At 42.5% G+C, this 19,630-nt stretch overlaps 1 protein-coding gene across 1 annotated transcript; it reads right to left on the minus strand.

The window, feature by feature from the left end:
- Positions 1–302: 302 nt before the first annotated feature.
- Positions 303–18,276, minus strand: LOC134185367 (uncharacterized). Its single transcript, XM_062653147.1, has 22 exons — positions 18,222–18,276; positions 17,711–18,157; positions 17,597–17,628; positions 17,317–17,467; positions 7,406–7,546; positions 6,907–7,341; positions 6,522–6,845; positions 6,314–6,460; positions 4,954–5,274; positions 4,644–4,898; positions 4,260–4,574; positions 3,879–4,199; positions 3,799–3,804; positions 2,621–2,806; positions 2,522–2,578; positions 2,344–2,462; positions 1,971–2,263; positions 1,624–1,915; positions 1,533–1,563; positions 1,339–1,462; positions 1,120–1,271; positions 303–623 (listed from the first exon to the last, which is right to left on the minus strand). The coding sequence occupies exons 1-22, from the start codon at positions 18,274–18,276 to the stop codon at positions 505–507; spliced, it is 4,323 nt and encodes a 1,440-aa protein (XP_062509131.1). The 3' UTR covers positions 303–504.
- Between the last annotated feature and the right edge of the window lie 1,354 nt (positions 18,277–19,630).

Below are 19,630 nucleotides of genomic sequence, written 5' to 3' on the forward strand. Positions count from 1 at the left end.
GCAATTGCAATGCAATTTACACACATGGTTAATTAACTGCATGACTATCTACGTGACTATAGAAATTAACGTATACAGTACTACATGTAGTCCATACATACCTAACTGCATACAGCCATAACAAATGAGAACTCGCATTAAAAAAAATTATATAAAATCTTAATTTTTAGTAGTCACGTAATGGCTGTGATAGTGCCATCTGCACGTCTGAGAGTGAATGGGGTGATGTGTCAACTGTTGCTTCTTGCTGTCAGTTCAACCAGTAAACTTGACAGTTGATACTCAAAATCTTTTTCTTGTAAAACTTGTTTGTTTAGACTCTATTCAGCTTTAATTATCTTCTCACAAGCAGATAATCCCAAACAATACAAAGTCAATTATTATTCTTACTTCTAGCTGACCTTTTAGCTACAACATACAACACACGGAAGCACTAATAAAGGCATTTTAAATGACAAAAAGCCACAGATCGTTATCAAAAAGTTCTCTTTTATTACACTCAGATCAAAGTGCCGATTCACCATCCATACTCTCATACAATGGTTCCTCATTCTTCCTGTCTTGATCAACTGCAACAGCTTTAACCTCTACATATCCATGTGATCCATAACTGCTGCCTGCACCTGTAAGAGCAAATCTGATGTGCTTATCCACGATAACTACTAGACAAAGACTTGAGTGTCTTAGGTATTCAGTGATGTACTGTGTACAAGACAAGACTCAATCCTGCATGCACAAGTCTATAAATATTAAATATAATCCTTTTTAAACTACATGTATCTCAAAAGTGAAACATGACGCTTCAAATTACATTGCAACAATGGGTTTGTGAAAAATATAGTTATGTGCAACTGTTAATAAACTATTATTAAAACCGTCATGCATGCAGAGCCAATACTCACTCCTTGCATTCTGGCACTTGCCATGCATCCTACTACCTACTGTACAGTAGTCAAAATCTTGCAGTCGTGGCCACTAATTAGATCTATAGTGTGTTCCGTCAACAAACACTACTACATTAGTGATGACCTGTATACAAAACAATGCCATAAATGAACTAAGCCTTGATAAATAGTAAATTATATAGTTTGCAATTTCATGTCATGTCAATATTCTCACCTGTAGAAGTGTATAAGCTATTAACTGTCATTATCTCAGTGCTTGTATCCAAACATTCATTTGTTCCAGATGTTACTTTAGGATTGATAATGACGCTATCATATTTCACAGGCTCCAATGTCATCTCTTTTCTAACACATCTGTACTTATTCCTGCATCACACATAAAAGCTTAAAAGTTAATTAAATATTACACATAGTTGTAACTTAGATGTTTCACTTCAGAAAAGCAAAAAGGGCGATGATTAGCACAAGAATGATGACACTTAGTGTAACAGCAACTGCGATGATCAACACAGATGATCCTCCCTTTGATGGTAAATCTTCTGCCTTTGTCAAAACTCCTTCGGGTCAAAAACCATCAATATTACTGTAACGGAACTATGGGTAACCAAATAATAATCATCATCTTACTTAGTGGTTTACCAATTGCTGTTTCTTTCATCTAGAAATCATAATATAAAAGGCTTCTCAAAGGTATGTAGTAATCCACGTATCATCATACCCCACTTCCATTATCCAACATTGCAACCACACGAATATATATAAAGTAAGTCGAATCAGACTTAAGTGGAACATTTTTGTACTCATTGTTTTCACCAGACACTGAATCATTTCCAACGGTAAACTGCATCCCTTGTATGTTCTGTTTGTACATCATGTAACTGTATCGAGCTGTTACATACCATGCGTTGTCTGTGCCCTCTTGCTCATACGGTCCAACAGTACGTGGTACATCAGATACCAAAGGAGCATTAGATCCAGTGGTACCCTCATAAACAATAATATCAACATATCTAAAATATTGTCACGTTAAAACATTCACAAAACAATGAAAAAGTCAAAACATACTCTATTGGACCATTTTCATCATTCACAGTAGGAGGTACAAATACTACAGATGACGTTGATGATGTAACATCCCTAGCTAAAGGTTTGTCTGGTGTCTGAGGAGAAGCTGCCAGTGTGCGCACTATAATCATGTTACTAGGGAAACTTTCTGGATTGGACTTTGCGTTATTCGTTACTGTCACATGTAGTCTGTAGTCAGTATACGGTTTGAGGCTCTTCAAGGTGTATAGGTTTTCAGGACTCTCAATGTTGGGACTCTTGCTGTACAAAGCATCACCAATACTGTTGTAAACCTGCACAGTAAAGTATAAACAATCATTTGCAGTCATGAGCATGTATGCATATGCATTCGTGCGTCTACTCATCCACATACAACTTTGCTTACAGTGTAGTACTGAAAAACACCATTAAAGCTAATAGGCCTTTCCCATTGTAGAGTAATTGAGCTTGATGTCACACTTGAACTTCTCAAATTCTGAGGTGGTGTTGGTGCTAAATCAAGAAAATCCAGTAATAATAAAACCACACTAAATATTGAAAGCAAAAATTACTTATAGCAGCCGCCATAACAGTAATGGATGCTGCTGGTCCAACACCAACTGTGAAAGCTTAAAATGTGACAGTATAATTTGTTGACGGTATTAGACCACCAATCTCTTGAATACGCTCTTTCGCAAAATTCAAACGTGTTCTGTTTCCAGTCCCATCTGACAGCATGTATTCAACAATGTAATATCTAATAACTCCATTTGGTGTTTCAGGTTCACTCCACATTACAGTGACTGTATGTGGTGGATTGAAAGAATATTTCAGGGAAAGTGGTGCAGTTGCAGGAGCTACAAAACAACAACAGATACATAGTCTGAACACAGCAATATTCTGCAGACAGACAGACACTCATACATCATCATCATGATTACATCCAGCATATCAGTATTTAAGAAGTCAAAACGAAATGCACCTTTCAGCTGTATCTTGAATTTAGTTGCTCCAGTTTAGCAGGCCCATTTACAACTAAACTACAGTAATTACCAGAGCATCATTTATTTGATAAAACAATACAATATTAGACAAAAACAAACTACAAAGTTGGCAACTGCTTATAGTGAGCTGCTTGTAGACTGTGCATGCAACCAAGTCATCTACATCAATCAAGTATTTCTACTTCCAGCCCTTTTATAAAATACGAAAGCCAAAAACCTGTCATCTGCCATAAGATTTCTCTGCTCTCAGGTCAGGGTTTCAGTCTTTTTACAGCAAAATACAGCTCTAATGCTCCAGAATAACCTGGAGTACATAAATACATCTTGACGAACAAATGCACGTAGGCTCAACAAAAAACCAACCAATCTTCAAACAGATGAATCAGATTTTCTCCTTTCGTCAATTGCATGACAACACCCGATAGTAAGACGAAAAGCTTACTGGTTGTCTGCTGTTGTGTATTACGCAAGTTCGTTGTCTAGCATGTACTGTGTATTATAGCTGCTTACAAATCTTCTACAAACCATACATATACATAGTAAGTACATGCCACCCAAGCTACAAGTTTGCAGCACTACTCTTCAACAAAGGTTTCACATATAAAAGCATCTATTGCCCTCAAACTGCTTTACATCATGTGTGCCTATCACAATAGTTGGACCATACTTGTTGCCAGAAAGTTACATAATGTGGTGCTACAAGTAACTAAAACTACCACGCATTACTAGGCAATCAACCAAATGTATTTGCTGAACTTTATTACAATGAAGACAAATCTGACAATTGTGCTAAACCACTAGCAATAAATAAAACAAAGAACATACTTGTCATTACTGTAACATACTTCTGCCTGCAAAAACTAACTTGAATAAGACACATCTTCAAAGTAAATGTATACCAAGCCAAATCATAATAAAAACTTACCATCTTCTGATGTGTTGGCAACAATGGCAGTACTTCTTTGTCCTTCCAACACCTTACCATCATGAGACCGAACGTTCACTGCTGCCACCTCAACACTGTATTGTGTAAATGGAGTGAGCATTGTCAAATTGGCCAACGTGGCTGTTACATTCAGTCTCTTGTACCCATCCACATATCTCACTTGACGAACACCAATTGGTTTGTAGTAAACAAAGTAATAGCGAGGAACACCATTAGGTGGACTGGGAGGTGACCAAGACACAACACACCAGTGAGCAGAAGCATTTCCTGACAAACTCACTAAATTAGGAGAACCGGGATCTAATAAATACAGCAAAACACACAATCACAAAATAAATCCTTAAATTAGAAAAACTTTACAGCCTTCCGCAGTAGTCACAGGCACCACATTAACAGCTGCCAAACTTCCAGGTTCATAGCCATGCCTGTTGCTTGCTGTTGCTCTAAAGCTGTAATTTGTAAATGGACTGAGACCAACAACAACAAACGGTTGAGAATCAGTAGCACTGAATTCTATTTCTTCCCACAGCATGTTGCTGGTGCCATCATCCAACTGATATTCTATACGATATTCAGTTACACTTGAGTTTCCATTTTCAGGACAGTTGACTTTGACATTCACTTCAGAGTCATTATAGCTTTTGACTGACAACACGACACATCTCTGTGGAGGACCTAAAACACACCACATATAGTTAACTAAACATACAAAATGTCAACAAACACGTGCGAAAAGAACGTTACCTTCAATTATCAACTGTACTGATGCAGTACTGGACTTTGCACCAGCTTCAATAGTGTTACTAGCAACACATCTGTATGTCCCTTCATCCTTAAATTCAAGTGATGTTAGTTCCAGAGTAGATCCTTTTGCACTTTTGCCTCCTCTCCATTCATAATCTGGAGAGGGATTACCACCAGCAGAACAGTTTAAAGTGATACTCTGTCCTTTCACTCCTACTGGATTGGATGGTCTAATTTTAACAATTTCAGGAGCATCTAACAACACTTCACTCGTAACAATGCACCATGAAATGGTACCAAACCAACTCACATTTGACATCAACTGATGTAGCTGATAATATATCACTAGCACCATACTTGTTAAAAGCACTGCACTTGATTAATCCTATATCTGAACGCTTCACAGGTGCAAAAATCAATTTCCCAGTAAATCTGCCCAAACCATCATGATTCGTTGAAGTTGTTACTCGAGAGTCTAATGCAATAGCTGAATCAATTCCATTCTCTTTCCTGTACCATCCAAATGTAATGTCTCCACTCAGACCAGAATACTGTGAAGCTGTGCAACTCAACTCTTGCACGGACGACTCATCAAAAGAAACTCCTGGTGACTGCCCAGCTGTTGGTACACCTGCAATCATATCGTAAGCTTAACATAATAAAACAGTAACAGATACTAGTATTACACAACAAGTTCAACTGTGTATTAACACTAGATAATGATAGCATAGATCATACATGTAAATGCCACCCTGTCCAAATAGCATGTAGTTTTTATCTGGTCATTGCGACGTAGTGTTACAACCTAAAAACCGCATTATTCAGTTTCATGACGCAAAAATCAAATTTTTTTATCACCACTGTGTTTTCATACATATTTCTGCCTCGGGTAATAAAAACAAAGTAGGGATAGCTGTGTACTGTACTAGTAAGCTAGTGCTTGAAAAAATAGAGGTTGAGACGTTCGCAAACAAGTACTCATACTTTACATCTGAAACCAATCTTCCACAATTAAATCCCTACTTCACTCATCTTTGCTTTGAAGGTGGCTGTTTGGATAGGAGTGAAGTAGGAAATTAATTGTGGAAGATTGGTTTCACATGTAAAGTATGCCTACTTGTTTGCAAAAGTTTCGACCCCATTTCTTCGAGCACTAGCTTAACGTACGCAGTCATCCCTACTTTGTCTTTCATTTATTACATAAATCTTTTTGTAGTCTTTTGGCTTTCCTTGTGCTGCTTGATGTTGGTCCAAAGTAACTGCATTATAGTGGTACCTTGATATCACAAAATTCCAAGAGACCCAACTGCTCCTTTTGCTATGTCAAGGCCTCGTATTATGTGCATCTGGGACTCATTGCTCAAATTCAACAAATGCAAGGCTAAACAATCTTACATAGTTCTTCCATCTAATTGTCTCTGGCTACAAAAAGCTGATCTAATCGTGGCAAGCATTGATTGAGAATTCTGTATGTAGCAGCCACATCTTTCTGTGTGCTCTTCATTATAAGCAAGTTTGTTACACTGAAAGTCTTACGATGATGAAATGTATACAATTAAAGACATGATATCATGCCTAACTTTGCAATATTGAGAATTTGTTGCTGTAATTAACAAACCTACATCTTTACCTCCATAACACACCAAGCACACAAATCCCACTGTCCTTACATGGTGGTTCTTTGCTGTCACACTTCTCAGTTGGCAACCCCACACAGTCCTTTCCATTGTGTTGCTTAAGGCGTGCTCGTGTACGAGTACGAGTACCAAAACTACATGCTGATGTACAATCTGACCATGAGCTCCATTCACAGTTTACTAGAAACAACAAAACAATTACTATACAACACTAAACACAACTATGTTTCTGTATTTATACCATTGACGTTCAGTGTAAATGACTTTGACACGACAGAGCCATTAGCTGCAGTATATTGACATGTATACAGGCCCTTAAAAGAGACAATAGCTGACTTGATGTAGAGCCGCTGTACACCATTCTCATACACCTGATATACACTCTGTGCACTTGGAGGTGGTACATCAATAGTCATGTTGTGTTTCCATTGCAAGAGAGCATTAAAGTTGGTCTCATCAGGACTGACACCACAATCAATAGGATTAGAGTAATCTTGATTCTCATCAACTGCCACACTTTTTCCCTCAATATGCTTAATATTGTCTAGAATAGCAATCTCCAATTCTACAACAAAAAGACATTTTACTCTCATTCAACACCTACCTACACCACAACATCATCTAACCATAGTTGAAAGCCACCTCGCATACTTGAAAAAAATGACTTCCCACCTTTCTCTGTAAATTAATGTATCTTCCCCAAACTGGTGGACTGCAAGAAACATTTCTCCAAATCAGAGAGGTCGCATCTGGAGCCTTACCACACTCATGGTTGTCATTCCCGTTGTTTGTTAAACTGTTACCAACATAAACATAGACACTTGTAAGTTTACCAGAATACAGAACAGCTTGAACACTTGAAACAAAATATTCTTTCTTCACGTCAACACGAAGCCAAGGATAAGAAGATTTATTTGTAGCAGCACATAATGCAAAATCATGGTTTGATTTGCCATCTATTGCTAATTCAGCAAATAAGCCAGGTGATGAAGCAGTTTTGCCGAAGACTGAACTCATAGTCACTGTTGCTCCTAAACTGACAGCTAGATTGGTTGCCATACCTACATCACATAAACATTGAACACAAAGCAACAAGTGTGACTTCCACCATAACAGTAATCATACAAGATGTGATTATGCAGATCTCAGTTGATGGTCCTGTACACATCTGACCACTCATTGTAGCTGCTTGACTAATCCGCCGAGTTCTGCTGCCATTTCCACATTCAACACTACATGAACTCCAACTACCCCAACTGCAATCCACTGGAAACACAACACAAGACAGTCAATACAATATTATTCATTCAACAAATTTACAACTCTCTTCGTAGATGATGCCGTAATCATTACTTCAACAATAAATAAATGGTTACTTTACATAGTAAATGTAGGTTAACATCAAGAGTAGAAGATTACAGACGCTAGCAAAGCTCTGTATTGTTCATGTAGCCGGTGAACTATGTATTAATACAAATGACTGTGAGAGTAGCATTGTTCGGTTAGCATTGTATAGCTGGTAGCTTTCTCGGTATGAGTAAGCGCAGTAATCGTTCAACCCAACGAGCATCGCCCCTCACCCCTCACTCTTCCTCTGTCTCTGGAAGAAATTGCTTCGCTTTTGGACATATCAATTTGCTTGCTCCTAGAGCAACACCATCTTGTCTCCACTAATTCCAGACGGGGATGGATTAAGCAACTGTCCGCTGTTTTTCCTACTGACAGAGCTACTACAACTAGAGCCAGCAGCAGCTTTATCCATGGAGGTGGCGAAGGAAACGCCTACCATGGCCATACAAATTGACAGCATATCGCTAGAGACAGTGATCCAGTCAGCAGTACAAGCTTTGGTATCTGCATGTCTGAAGCTATTAGTCCTAGTCTCAGTCTTTCGCAGGGGTGGTGGAGCGAGTCGCAAGTTGCAAGTTAGGGGGCATAAAAAGACATCGGAGTACATGGAGTAGGGTGAGCTTTCAGTAAGCATTTCCTGTTGAGAAGTGCTTTCCAATGACAAATTGAGAGTAATTTCCCCCTCTTCCCCCAGCTCCGCCCCACTGGTTCAAGATCCAGGTCAGGCTCTTCCTGCCACACCACAGGAGAGGACCGTACCCGAACGCGGAGTCGCAGTTGTGGGAACCAGAATGACAGCAGCCACAGCTCTCGCTCATCATCAAGGTCCCGATCACCACACAAACGACGATCTAGATCGACCAGTCCCCGTTCCTGCACAAGATCAAAATCATATTGTCCTAGCCCTTACACATCTCTTCGCCACGCATAGACGGAAATTGGATCTAGTGATCAACCGGCATCCTGGATGCTATCTAGGAGGACAAAGAGGAAGATATTAGTAGGTGAATACGTTGAATTGTACACCATACTTACTGAAGTAACAACTAACAAAGGTGGTGTCCCCATGGCAACAAAAGTCTCGATCTCCAGCTTAAAGCGCAGACATGTCCGCAACATCAGTTCGTGGTTTCAGGCTTGGTCTGCGCACATGGCTACTGTACTACTAGCAAACTTGGCTCGAGGTTACAAACTTAATCGGCTACCAGTCTATAGTCGCTCAAGCTAGTTCGGAATACCAAACCTCAGCCTGGCTGAAATATGATAAACCATTTCGTTATTTTGCCGTGCAAGATTGGACATGATCAACCACCACCTGTGAGCTCAGTGCTTCACAGGTCGCGCAGCAACCTCTATCACCTGCTGTACATGTGGCAAACCAGGTCTCATAGCAACAGACTGTACACACACCGACCAGTCCTTTCATCTCTCCAGGCCAGCAACTGCATCTTCACTAACATCTCCAACCCCCTTTGGGCAAACCCAAACTCTGCCGAGACTCTTCAACGCTGGTCGCTGCAAGAACCAAGTGTCACCAAGCCTGTGCAAATACCGACACAAATGTTTTATCTGCCACGGCGATCACCCAGAGGCCACGCGTTCCCTCAAGGGCACTAATAAACAAGCATAAACCAAACACTCCACTTCAGCCTGAGGTTTTTGCAGTGTCCCTACACAATGACCCTGATCGCATGTTCGTTGAATCACTGCTTTGGTCGCTATGTCATGGTTTCAATCTTGGCTACACTGGTGCACGATAAGCCTGGTTCACAGTACGATGCTACCACGATCGTCTTGCGAGCGTCCTAAACACTGAAGATGAGCGAGCGTCAGCATCACATTGTGAACATGTCAGCGTCTGTGATGCTCGCCTAGTGTCCATAGACAATGCTGGAATAGAGAAAAGTTCTAATTGAGCGTCCTATCCGGAAGTAAACCAGCGTCCGATGACAGCACATGCTCATTTTCAACCAATCGAAAATCAGTCAGAGCAACTGGCCGTATCTGCGATATTCTATTCGTTCAAATGGCATCGATAAAAGTTTTTCATTGAGTGTGTGTGTGTGGTTTCCCTGCCTTTGGCAAGTCCAGTCAAAAAACTACAAGGACCTAAAAATGAAAGGAAACGCTTGAGACTACGGGGCTGCAGCAACAAAGCAAAACGTCATCGTCCATGTCTTGTCGCGAGTGTAAACACGTGGTTACTTTGCAGCACAAGACCACTGTTGCAGTGTGTTCAGCAAGGGCTCGATTTAGAATGCAAACGCGGCCACATGGCTGGCCCTTACAAGACACCCTTTGTCAACTCTCCAGTGCTCTGGCATAAGTGTTGTTCCAAAGAAAAACAATAGCTGGACACTAATTACACACCTCTCCGCTCCTCGCCAACTTAGCGACGGCATTGACCCGGAGGTGAACTGAACTGATGCTGTCCAAGCTTTGAATATTTTATCCTCATTGTTATAATTGTGTTTCTTTTGACAGACTCAACAAGTGCCTGTTGAAACATTAAGAGTACAATAGACGAGTTTTATCAATACTAGTAGGTGCCAAAGTTGATAGCGAACCGTTCAGAGCTCTAGCGCCAGTAGACAATAATGCTTAGATAGTTTACTGCGATTGCAAACATATTATTATTAAATAATGATTAACATCACTCGTAATACACTACTGTCTTGTAAGCAACATGCCCGCTAGTTTCGATACCGCATAGACATGAGACAGCGTGGGCTTCAATGGGGCAACGTGCCAGGTCGTGAGGGATTTGTGAACAACGGGGTTAACCAGAGTGGTCAGCTCACACGTTGAGCTCCAACAAGTGGAGTGAACCCAAGAGGTCACTCATGGTGACGTTGGAGGATCAACGCCCATTGGAACAACCATGTACTCAAGCTCAAGAGGTCAGTCAAGCTGACGTTGGAGACTGTCCAACCTCACTTGAGCCCAAGAGGTCAGTGGAGTCGACGTTAGAGGCTCAACACACCATCACAGAACCCATTCCGTTTAATGATGTACATGAGGCCACTGGCTTGTGCCAAAGATGTTAGCCGCTTTGACGTTGCAACCTGAGTGGAGGTACTCGTAATGTTGGGCCAAGACTGGCTTGAACAAGGCCCCTTCCCCAAATGGCACGCTACCCCAAAGAGAGCCAGAAGACTGCGTGTCTACCAGAGCACTGGAATACAGCCTGGAACCATCAAATCCAACAGGTATGAGCATTAACCGTCTCTATTGTGAGTAAATGTGAAAGAAAAACATGTCAGTCAGCAAACCACGGTGAAAAGTTGGTAGAAATGTGGAGCTTTAACGAGCGTGTTTGCCACAGAAGAAAGAGCCTTGCCATTCGGTTAGATGTATCATTGGTAGCAGTCTGAAGACCAACAACCGAGAGTTTTGATCAGCCAATCTGGCCGGACCGGCGGGTGCAGTTGTTGCTGCTCCGATCCAGAAGCTGTGACCTGCATAGTGGTCTTCGTTGTACCCCAATTTGTGTAGCAAAGACCGAAGCATAGAGGTAAGACGCAGAGGGAGTGAGAAAGGACCCGTCTGCGTGTGCAAATAGCGGTAGATCCGATGCTCTCGGACAGGCTAGGTAGTTTTTCAACGCCTTTACCGTACAAACTGAATGAAATGTCCGTCCAAGAAATAAGTCAACGCCTAAGTGGAATGGTCCGTTTTAGAAGCCTTGATGTGCAGCCGATACCCGTTGCTGTCGGTTGTGAGATCAGAGCGTGAATTCTGAGCACCGAAGAAAAGTCAAAGAAGGCCGTGGTAAATGCGGCCCAGTACATCTGATGGTCGTTGGTTGATTGGTCAAGACATTCTCACAGCACCAATTTCACTTGACCCATGATCTTGGTAGTAATTGGAAGAAGAGGTTTTGGAGGTAACTAAAGTACGCAGCGTCAGATGCCTCGGAGGACGAGGGAAAGGCGAATAGAAGTTGCTATGGGGTCTAGCATGCCTGCGAGTTGATGATGTTGTTTGATGCCAGCCAGATATACCTTCAGCGTCTGGTACCGCACCTCCAAAGCTGATGACACGACAAACTAGACGAAAGATGACTCTGAGGCTGGAAATGATGACCACTTCCTGTCTGCAGAACTCCGTATACTGTGACACGCCTGTGTTACAGGTTTGTCGTGATGAGGCGGCGATGCTTTCGTTTAGAAGAATGTGGCTGTTGATCAGGGAGACCAATGGTGAGAGCTCCCGCAGGCAGTGCAGTTGGCCGTGGTGCTGCCCGAGGTGCCAATGCATGGAACTTGGGCATCTGTGTGCGAGACAATGCATCAACAATTACGTTATAAACGCCCAGAATATGTCTAATGACAATATAGTTAATGTTTGCCACCATAAAAACAAGCATCGAACGAGTGCATTAGACTGGGCCAGCGAGATGAGCCTTGTTGCCATAAGTCGACTACGCTCTGGTTGTCACAGTGAAATAAAATTCATTCGCCAGACCAATGCTTACCCCACGTCAAACAGGCAACGACGACAGCAAACAATTCTTGCCATAGACTTCCCTGATTCAAGCATCTGACGCAACTGCCAGTCATCCCGGATCCAGGCACAACTGTAGTAGCGCCAAAACCGTGTGAACTGGATGTATCTATGTAGAGCTCCATGTCTGCGACGGCAGAGAGATGGACATCCAGCATCATTGCAACCCCATTCCAGGACTATAAGAAGCGATACCACCATGGAAATCCTTCCTAGTTTTGCTGTCAATGTAGACATGGTGATGACTCAATCGGACGGACGATGTCAAGTCGATGAATCGTAGTAGAAAAATTTGGCCAGCCGGAAAGACCATGCAAAACCAAGCTTACCAATGATGGATTGTAAGTCGCACTTGGTCGCCTTATGGTGTGACAGACATTAGGGAATTTCATCCATTAGATCCCTCAGTTTTCAGTTCAATGCCTAAGGAAAGCTATGGTTGTAATCGGGCCTGTTTCTTTGCTCGGCTCCATCAGTACGTCCAGCTGATGGGCTTTGTCCTTCACCCGTGTCATGGATGCATGGCAAGTGGAGTTGTCAGGTTCAACAAAGAAGAAATCATCGAGGTAGTGTAGAACACGATTAATGTGGCAATCTTTTACTAGGATCCATTCAAACGCGTCTGCTACTTGATTAAATAGTTCTGGTGATGAGCATATACCGAAGAGCAAGCGCTTGTCGAAGTAGTATTGGCCGTCCCAATAAACTCTCAGTAGGTCCCAATCCTCTCGGCGGACAGGGCACAAACGAAAGGCATGTTTCCAGTCCATGCTTCACCATCCAGAAACCCTGACCGGTCTGTTACACGAAGACAATGGTATTATCAATTTTCTTGTACCGCAAGTGGTACTCCTCAGGGTCAATGTCGTCGTTAATACTAAGTCCACGAAGAGCGAAGAGGTGCATAATTAGTCTCCAGCTACCGTTTTCTTTGGAACAACACCTGCGACACAGCACTGGAGAGTTGGCAGAGGGGGTTCGTTGTAAGGGCCAGCCATGTGACCGTGTTCACATTCTAAATCGAGCCCAGCCCTTGCTAAACAATGACCTTAATTGTGCTCCAGTGTGGACTTTAGGTAGGAAGACAAACGAACCTAACGTGCACCAGTGTAGCCAAGATTGAAAACGTGACACAGCGACCACAGCAGTGATTCAACAAACATATGATCAGGGTGATTGCGTAGTGACATTGCAAAAACCTCAGGCTGCAGTGGAATGTCTAGTTTATGATTGTTTATTGATGCCCTTGCGGGAACACATGGCCTCAGGGTGATCGCCATGGCAGATGAAACATTCGTGTCGGTATTTGCACAGGCTAGGAGCAGCTCGGTAGCGGCATTGAAGAGACGGCAGATTTTGGGTTTGCAAAAGGATTTAGAGATGTTACTGGAAGATGCGTTTGCTCACCTGGGGACGAAAGGACTGGTCAGTGTGTGCACAGTCTGTTGCCATGTGACCTGGTTGGCCGCATGTATGGCAGATGATCGAGATTGCTGCGTGACCTGTGAAGCACTGAGCCCACAAATGATGGTTGATCGTGTCCCATCTTATGCCAGTGGTCCTGCTGGCAAAATAATGAAAAGCTCTATCGTATTTCAGCCAGGTTGAGGTTCGATATTCCGACCTAGCTTGAGCGACTATAGACTGGTGGCCGATAAGTTCGTAACCTCACACCAAATCCGCTAGTAAGACTGTAGCCACGTATGCAGACCAAGCCTGAAGCAACGAGCTGATGTCACAGACACGTCTGCGTGTTGGACCGGACACCGAGGCTTTCGTTGCCACGGTGACCCCACCCGTGTTAGTCGTTACTTCAGTAAGTATGGTGTCAAAGCCAACATATTCACCTGCTAGTATCTTCCTGTTTGTCCTCCTAGATAGCCTCCAGGATGCCGGTTGATCGTTAGATCCAACTTCCGTCCATGCATGGCTTAGAGATGTGCAAGGGTTGAAAAAACATGATTTGATCTTGTGCAGGAATGCGACTGAGAGATCTAGACCGTTGTTTGTGTGGTGATCAAGACCTTGATGATGAGCGAGAGCTTTGGCTGTTGTCGTTGTTTGTTGCTCCAGTTCCCACAACTGCGACTCCGCGGGTACGGCCCTCCCTTGTAGAGTGGCGGGAAGAGCCTGTCCTGGATCTCGAACAACTGAGCATGAAACGAATAGCTTCAGACATGGCAGCTACCGATGCTTGTACTGCTGACTGGATCACAGTCTCTAGCTATGTCCTGTCAATTTGCGTGACCACGGTAGGTGTTTCCTCACTGCTTCCTCACGTGCTCCCTGGTCATAAACTTCATGCCTGTACTCTGTCGGAATCCTGAAATGGTTCTTATCCGGGATATCGGCAGCTTGTCCACGTATCTTGTTGGCGTAATAATTTATTACGCGTACATGTCATTGTGCCACAAATGTCCCAATGCAAGCGTCAACCGGCGCATGTTTCAGTCCAATACAGCTATCCACCTGCATACTGAGAAAGCCATTACAAACTAGCCTTCGTCTGCTATAGTCATCATTTGACGACCTAGACTTTAACGCTAGTCGTCACTTGTAAAATTTAACTCGTCATAAGACGACTTGACGACTTATAATCCATGTTTGTAATCACAGAATCTTGTTAAACACAAACAACTGAAACCTACACATCTGCAATGGCCAATGTAAAGGCAATCATTTTTCCAACTCAATAAAATTATATAGAATTAACTAACACAGAGTGATATCCACGTTCCATGTCTTGAATTTCACCATTTGACATGACGAACAATTTGAGCAAATTTATAAGATTTGTAGTCACATGAAATAATAATCATTTTGTACAATTTTAAAAAGATTTTTTTCAAGTAGCACATTCGAAAGCAAAATGGCATCTAAATTTGTAACACTTCGCAAGAAGTCAACAATTTCTCCAGAGGAACCATAATGTGGAATTGAAAGTAAAAACACATCTTCAGTTACTAGTGAGTAAACTCTGGCATGCTAACCTTCTTGTGCTCTTGCAATGATCGTTAGCCTGCAAACCTCGCAACCAGTGCCATATTGCAAAGATTTGGTGCAAGCACTTTTAGGCGTAGTTAGTATAGACGATATTTGGGGGCGGAGCTTCTACAGCATGCGCAACCTCCAGGGTAACATTGCCGTTGACTAGGCTTTGTACGTAAGTTCACTACTTACCACTTCGTGCACCTTGTGAGAGACTTTGCCTGTGTAGAGACGCGTAGGAAGCCATTTCTTGAGTACGGCTTCTCGAGGGTAAGAGACTGCTGTTCAAGCTGAAGTCGCCTGATTCACACTCTGAACATATACACGTGGAGTAGAAGCACAGACTACTCATTGTCTAGTGATAGATTAGTTTAGCGAGTGAAATCATGCCACTTGGGAACCCATTTGAGGTAACCTGACATGTAGGACGTTTTGCATTGTTTCTGGGCAGTCTAGCTTGCTTCTGTATATATGTGATTGGCCAAGTCGAAGATGTTACTGTGATAACTTGCACTCGATAGGTACTGACGCGGATCAGAGTACAGTACACGTACACTACAGTCTGTATATTAGCACTGCCAGCTTACAAGTCCCAGCAACAGTTATGTCTAAAGTAACACAACACACACGCACTAGCTATTTCATAGCTGCAATCTCTAAATCAGAAAGCAGAGGCTGTTCTACCTCATCCGCAGGTGCAGTTGATCGAGATATGGATATAGTCTAGTGACCCTAGAGAAGTGAAAATGTTGATTGTCGAAAATGTCAATGAGACTGAAGCTGATGGTTTACATCGAATAATTGAACAGCAAGCAAATGAAATAGTGGAACTTGGAAACAAGATTAGAGTTCTCGAGTAAGACCTTGTATCTGCAAAGGAGTTGCAAGGAATCGCTCGATCAACACACTGCCAAACGATAAAGAAAAATCAAGTTTTACAAGTTTTGTGTTGAGAAATGTGCTTGATACAGTGTGGAGTTGGATTGAACCAGCAGCCAAAACTATTACTCTGTATAGCAAACAAACAATCAGGCCAAGGTACATCAAGTGATGTAAGCTCATGAGCTCACCGCCTTCCATGAAGGGTTGAATAGGCAAGACAAATTTTGCAGACTCTAGTTCGACAAGATACACAGTTTCACGGTTCCAGAATGCTAGATGGGGGAAACAAGTACTCCTATTCAGCCGCACAGTGCGTCACATTCGGCACCCCGAATGGGTTCCCCTACCGCAAATCTTCACCTGATAAAACTTCCATCGCTAGGAAATGAGTAGTCTGTCTTTCCACTCCACGTGTATATGTTCAGAGTGTGAATCAGGCGACTTCAGCTCGAACAGCAGTCTCTTAGCCTCGAGAAGCCGTACTCAAGAAATGATTTCCTACGCGTCTCTACGCAGGCAAAGTCTCTCACAAGATGCACGAAATGGTAAGTAGTGAACTTACTTACAAAGCCTAGTCAACGGCAAGATGATCTACGGTTCAGAAGCAGACCCGGAAACGTTGACTTTGTGTGCAGTGTGATCGGCAAAAGGTGCGTGTTACCCTCAAGGTTGCGCATGCTCTAGAAGCTGCGCCCCCTCGTCTATTGCCATGAGACACCTGGTGTGTAAACATGTACCTGGTGTCAGTGAGTACAACTGTAAATACAATACCAGAAACTGTGTTGTCCATAAACAGTAGATCTAAGGTTCATAGCAAAGAGAAAACATTCCAATGCCTAACAAAGTCAAAAACTGCATCGAATTAGTTTAAGAGTAGCAGTTTACAGCTGTGCAAAATTCATGTGTTGTAAACCATTATATACGTAGTAACTTCCACTCATTCGTAAAGAACACCACACAGTATTTCCCTGCAGATCAAACCACAGTAGTAATACCTACCCAGCAGTCAGATAGATGGCTCTGGTTTACATAATTCTCTTATCTGTATTTTGATTAGCTCAAAGCATAAACATGGCAGGAGCTCAAATGAGTTTCTATAAGTTTGGTCCAGATAAGAATAAAGGTGTCAGAGAATTGCAACCACAATCGGATGGACAAACAAATAGACAGACACACAGACAAACAAACAAAACAGACAGACATAATAATATGGACAAACATTTCATCATTACAATACTATTGAACAGTTGAAAACCACAAAACAAACTCAAAGCATCCAGTTAACTATTATCTCAAGTATGTAGTCTTACCCACAATAACATTCAATGTAAACGACTTTGACACTATAGAACCATCAGTTGTGGTATATTGACATGTATACACTCCTCTGTCAGAGGCATTAGCTGACTTGATGTAGAGCCGCTGCACACCATTCTCATACATCTGATATACACCAGCATTCTGTACACTTGAAGATGGTACGTCATTGGCTGTGCTGTGTTTCCATTGCAAGAGAGCATTAAAGTTGGTCTCATCAGGACTGACACCACAATCAATAGGATTAGAGTAATCTTGATTGTCATCAACTACCACACTTGTTCCTTCAATATTCATGTTATTGTCTAGAATAGCAATCTCCAACTCTACAACAAAAACACATTTACTCTTCATTCAACACCTACCTACACCACAACATCATCTAACCATAGTTGAAAGCCACCTCACATACTTGAAGAATGTTCTTCGTCACTATTCTCTGTAAATTAATGTATCTTCCCCAAACTGGTGGGCTGCAGTCAACATCTCGCCATATTGCATTAGAGGAAGAGCCGTCATATGGAGCCTTTCCACACTCGTGGTTGTCATTCCCATTGTTTGTTAAGCTGTTACCAACATGAACATACACATTTTCACCTCTATCGCCTATAGGGATAATTCTAACACGTGACACAAGATATTCCTTTTGCAAGTCAACTCGAAGCCAAGGATTGTCAGACTTCATTGTAGCGGCACAATCAGTGCCAAATAGGGTCTGTCCAGTAACATCTTTTGGATTGCCATCTATAGCCTTTGCAGCAACAAACGGAGAACTGTGCACTGAACTCATTTTCACTGTTGCTCCAAGAGAGGCAGCTAGATTGATTGCCATACCTACATCACATAAACATTGCACATAAAGCAACAAGTGTGACTTCCACCATAACAGTAATCATACAAGATGTGACTATGCAGATCTCAGTCGATGGTCCTCTACACATCTGACCACTCATTGTAGCTGCTTGACTAATCTTCCGAATTCTGGTGCCATTTCCACATTCAACACTACATGAACTCCAACTACCCCAACTGCAATCCACTGGAAACACAACACAAGACAATCAATAGAACATTACCGTATTACCCAGCATTTTGCTGCATGCCGGTATATTCGAGTTTTACCAAAACTTGCGTGAGACAGTTCTGGTAACTAAACCGGCATGCCGGTATAGGGTGGGGTAATGCCGGTATAGGATGAGGGTTGCCAGTATAGGATGGGATAATGCCGGTATAGGGTGAGGTTTGCCAGTATAGGGTTGGATGTGGGTGGCAAGGGTACTGCTGGTGAAGGCGATGCGATAGATATTAACATCGCGCACGTGTTGCATGATGGTGGAGCCGGATGATGGCACTCTCAAGAGGCAGGAGGAAGACACGACTGCCGTGGAAGAGCATCAAACAAGCATTGAAGACGACAGTAGTCTAGCACGTGGAAGAAAATCTGATAGCATTGCCAGGAAACTTCGCGTACTTTCAAAGTACGACAAACTACGCGGAAACAAGTCAAAGACAGCCAAAGAATGCGGAGTCTCCACGCAATGTGTCCAGGATTGGGTAAGAGACCCAGAATCACTGCAAGAGACCAAACGAGAGCGACAAATAGCAGTCCGGAAGAGAAGACATGCGCCAAGTACGCATGATTTGTAAAAAGAACGGAGGAAGTTTCCACGTTTGGAAGAAAGAGTGGTTAGTTGGATGAAAGATCTTAGACAGAAGGGCGTCACGATCAGCGGAGGCGGTATCAAAAGATATGCCAAACAGGTGTATGGTGAACTCTTTCCAGAAGATGCAACAGTTGAATTTAAAGCTTCTCACGGTTGGCTGAACTGGTTTCTATCACATCACAGCCTTTGTTGTAGAAGCGTCACAAGCCAGGGACAGAAAATACCCAGCAATGCCAAAGATCTCGCTGAAAACTTTCTTTAATATGTACACGAGAAGGTTTTGACAAGAAAGTTTGAAATGAACTATGTTGGCAACATGGACGAGACACCTCTATGGTTTGATATGCCAAGTTCACGATCATATGACTTTCAAGGGGTCAAATCTATACCAGCAAAGACCGCAGGAAAGGAAAAACTGAGGTACACAGTTGTGTTGTCAGCTATGGCTAATGGCTCAAAGCTTGCTCCAATGGTAATTTTCAAGGGCCTGAAGCATGTTCCCAAGGGGAAGTATCCAAACGATGTGCTTGCACAAGTCAATGAAAAGGGATACATGACTTCCGAATGTCTGGAAACAAAGTGTGTGAAAAAAGACCAGGAGGATTTTGGCGCCCACCATCCATGATTGTCATGGACAGCGCAA

Source organism: Corticium candelabrum, chromosome 10 (genome assembly GCF_963422355.1).
Source record: "Corticium candelabrum chromosome 10, ooCorCand1.1, whole genome shotgun sequence".
In the NCBI taxonomy this organism is placed as follows: domain Eukaryota; kingdom Metazoa; phylum Porifera; class Homoscleromorpha; order Homosclerophorida; family Plakinidae; genus Corticium; species Corticium candelabrum.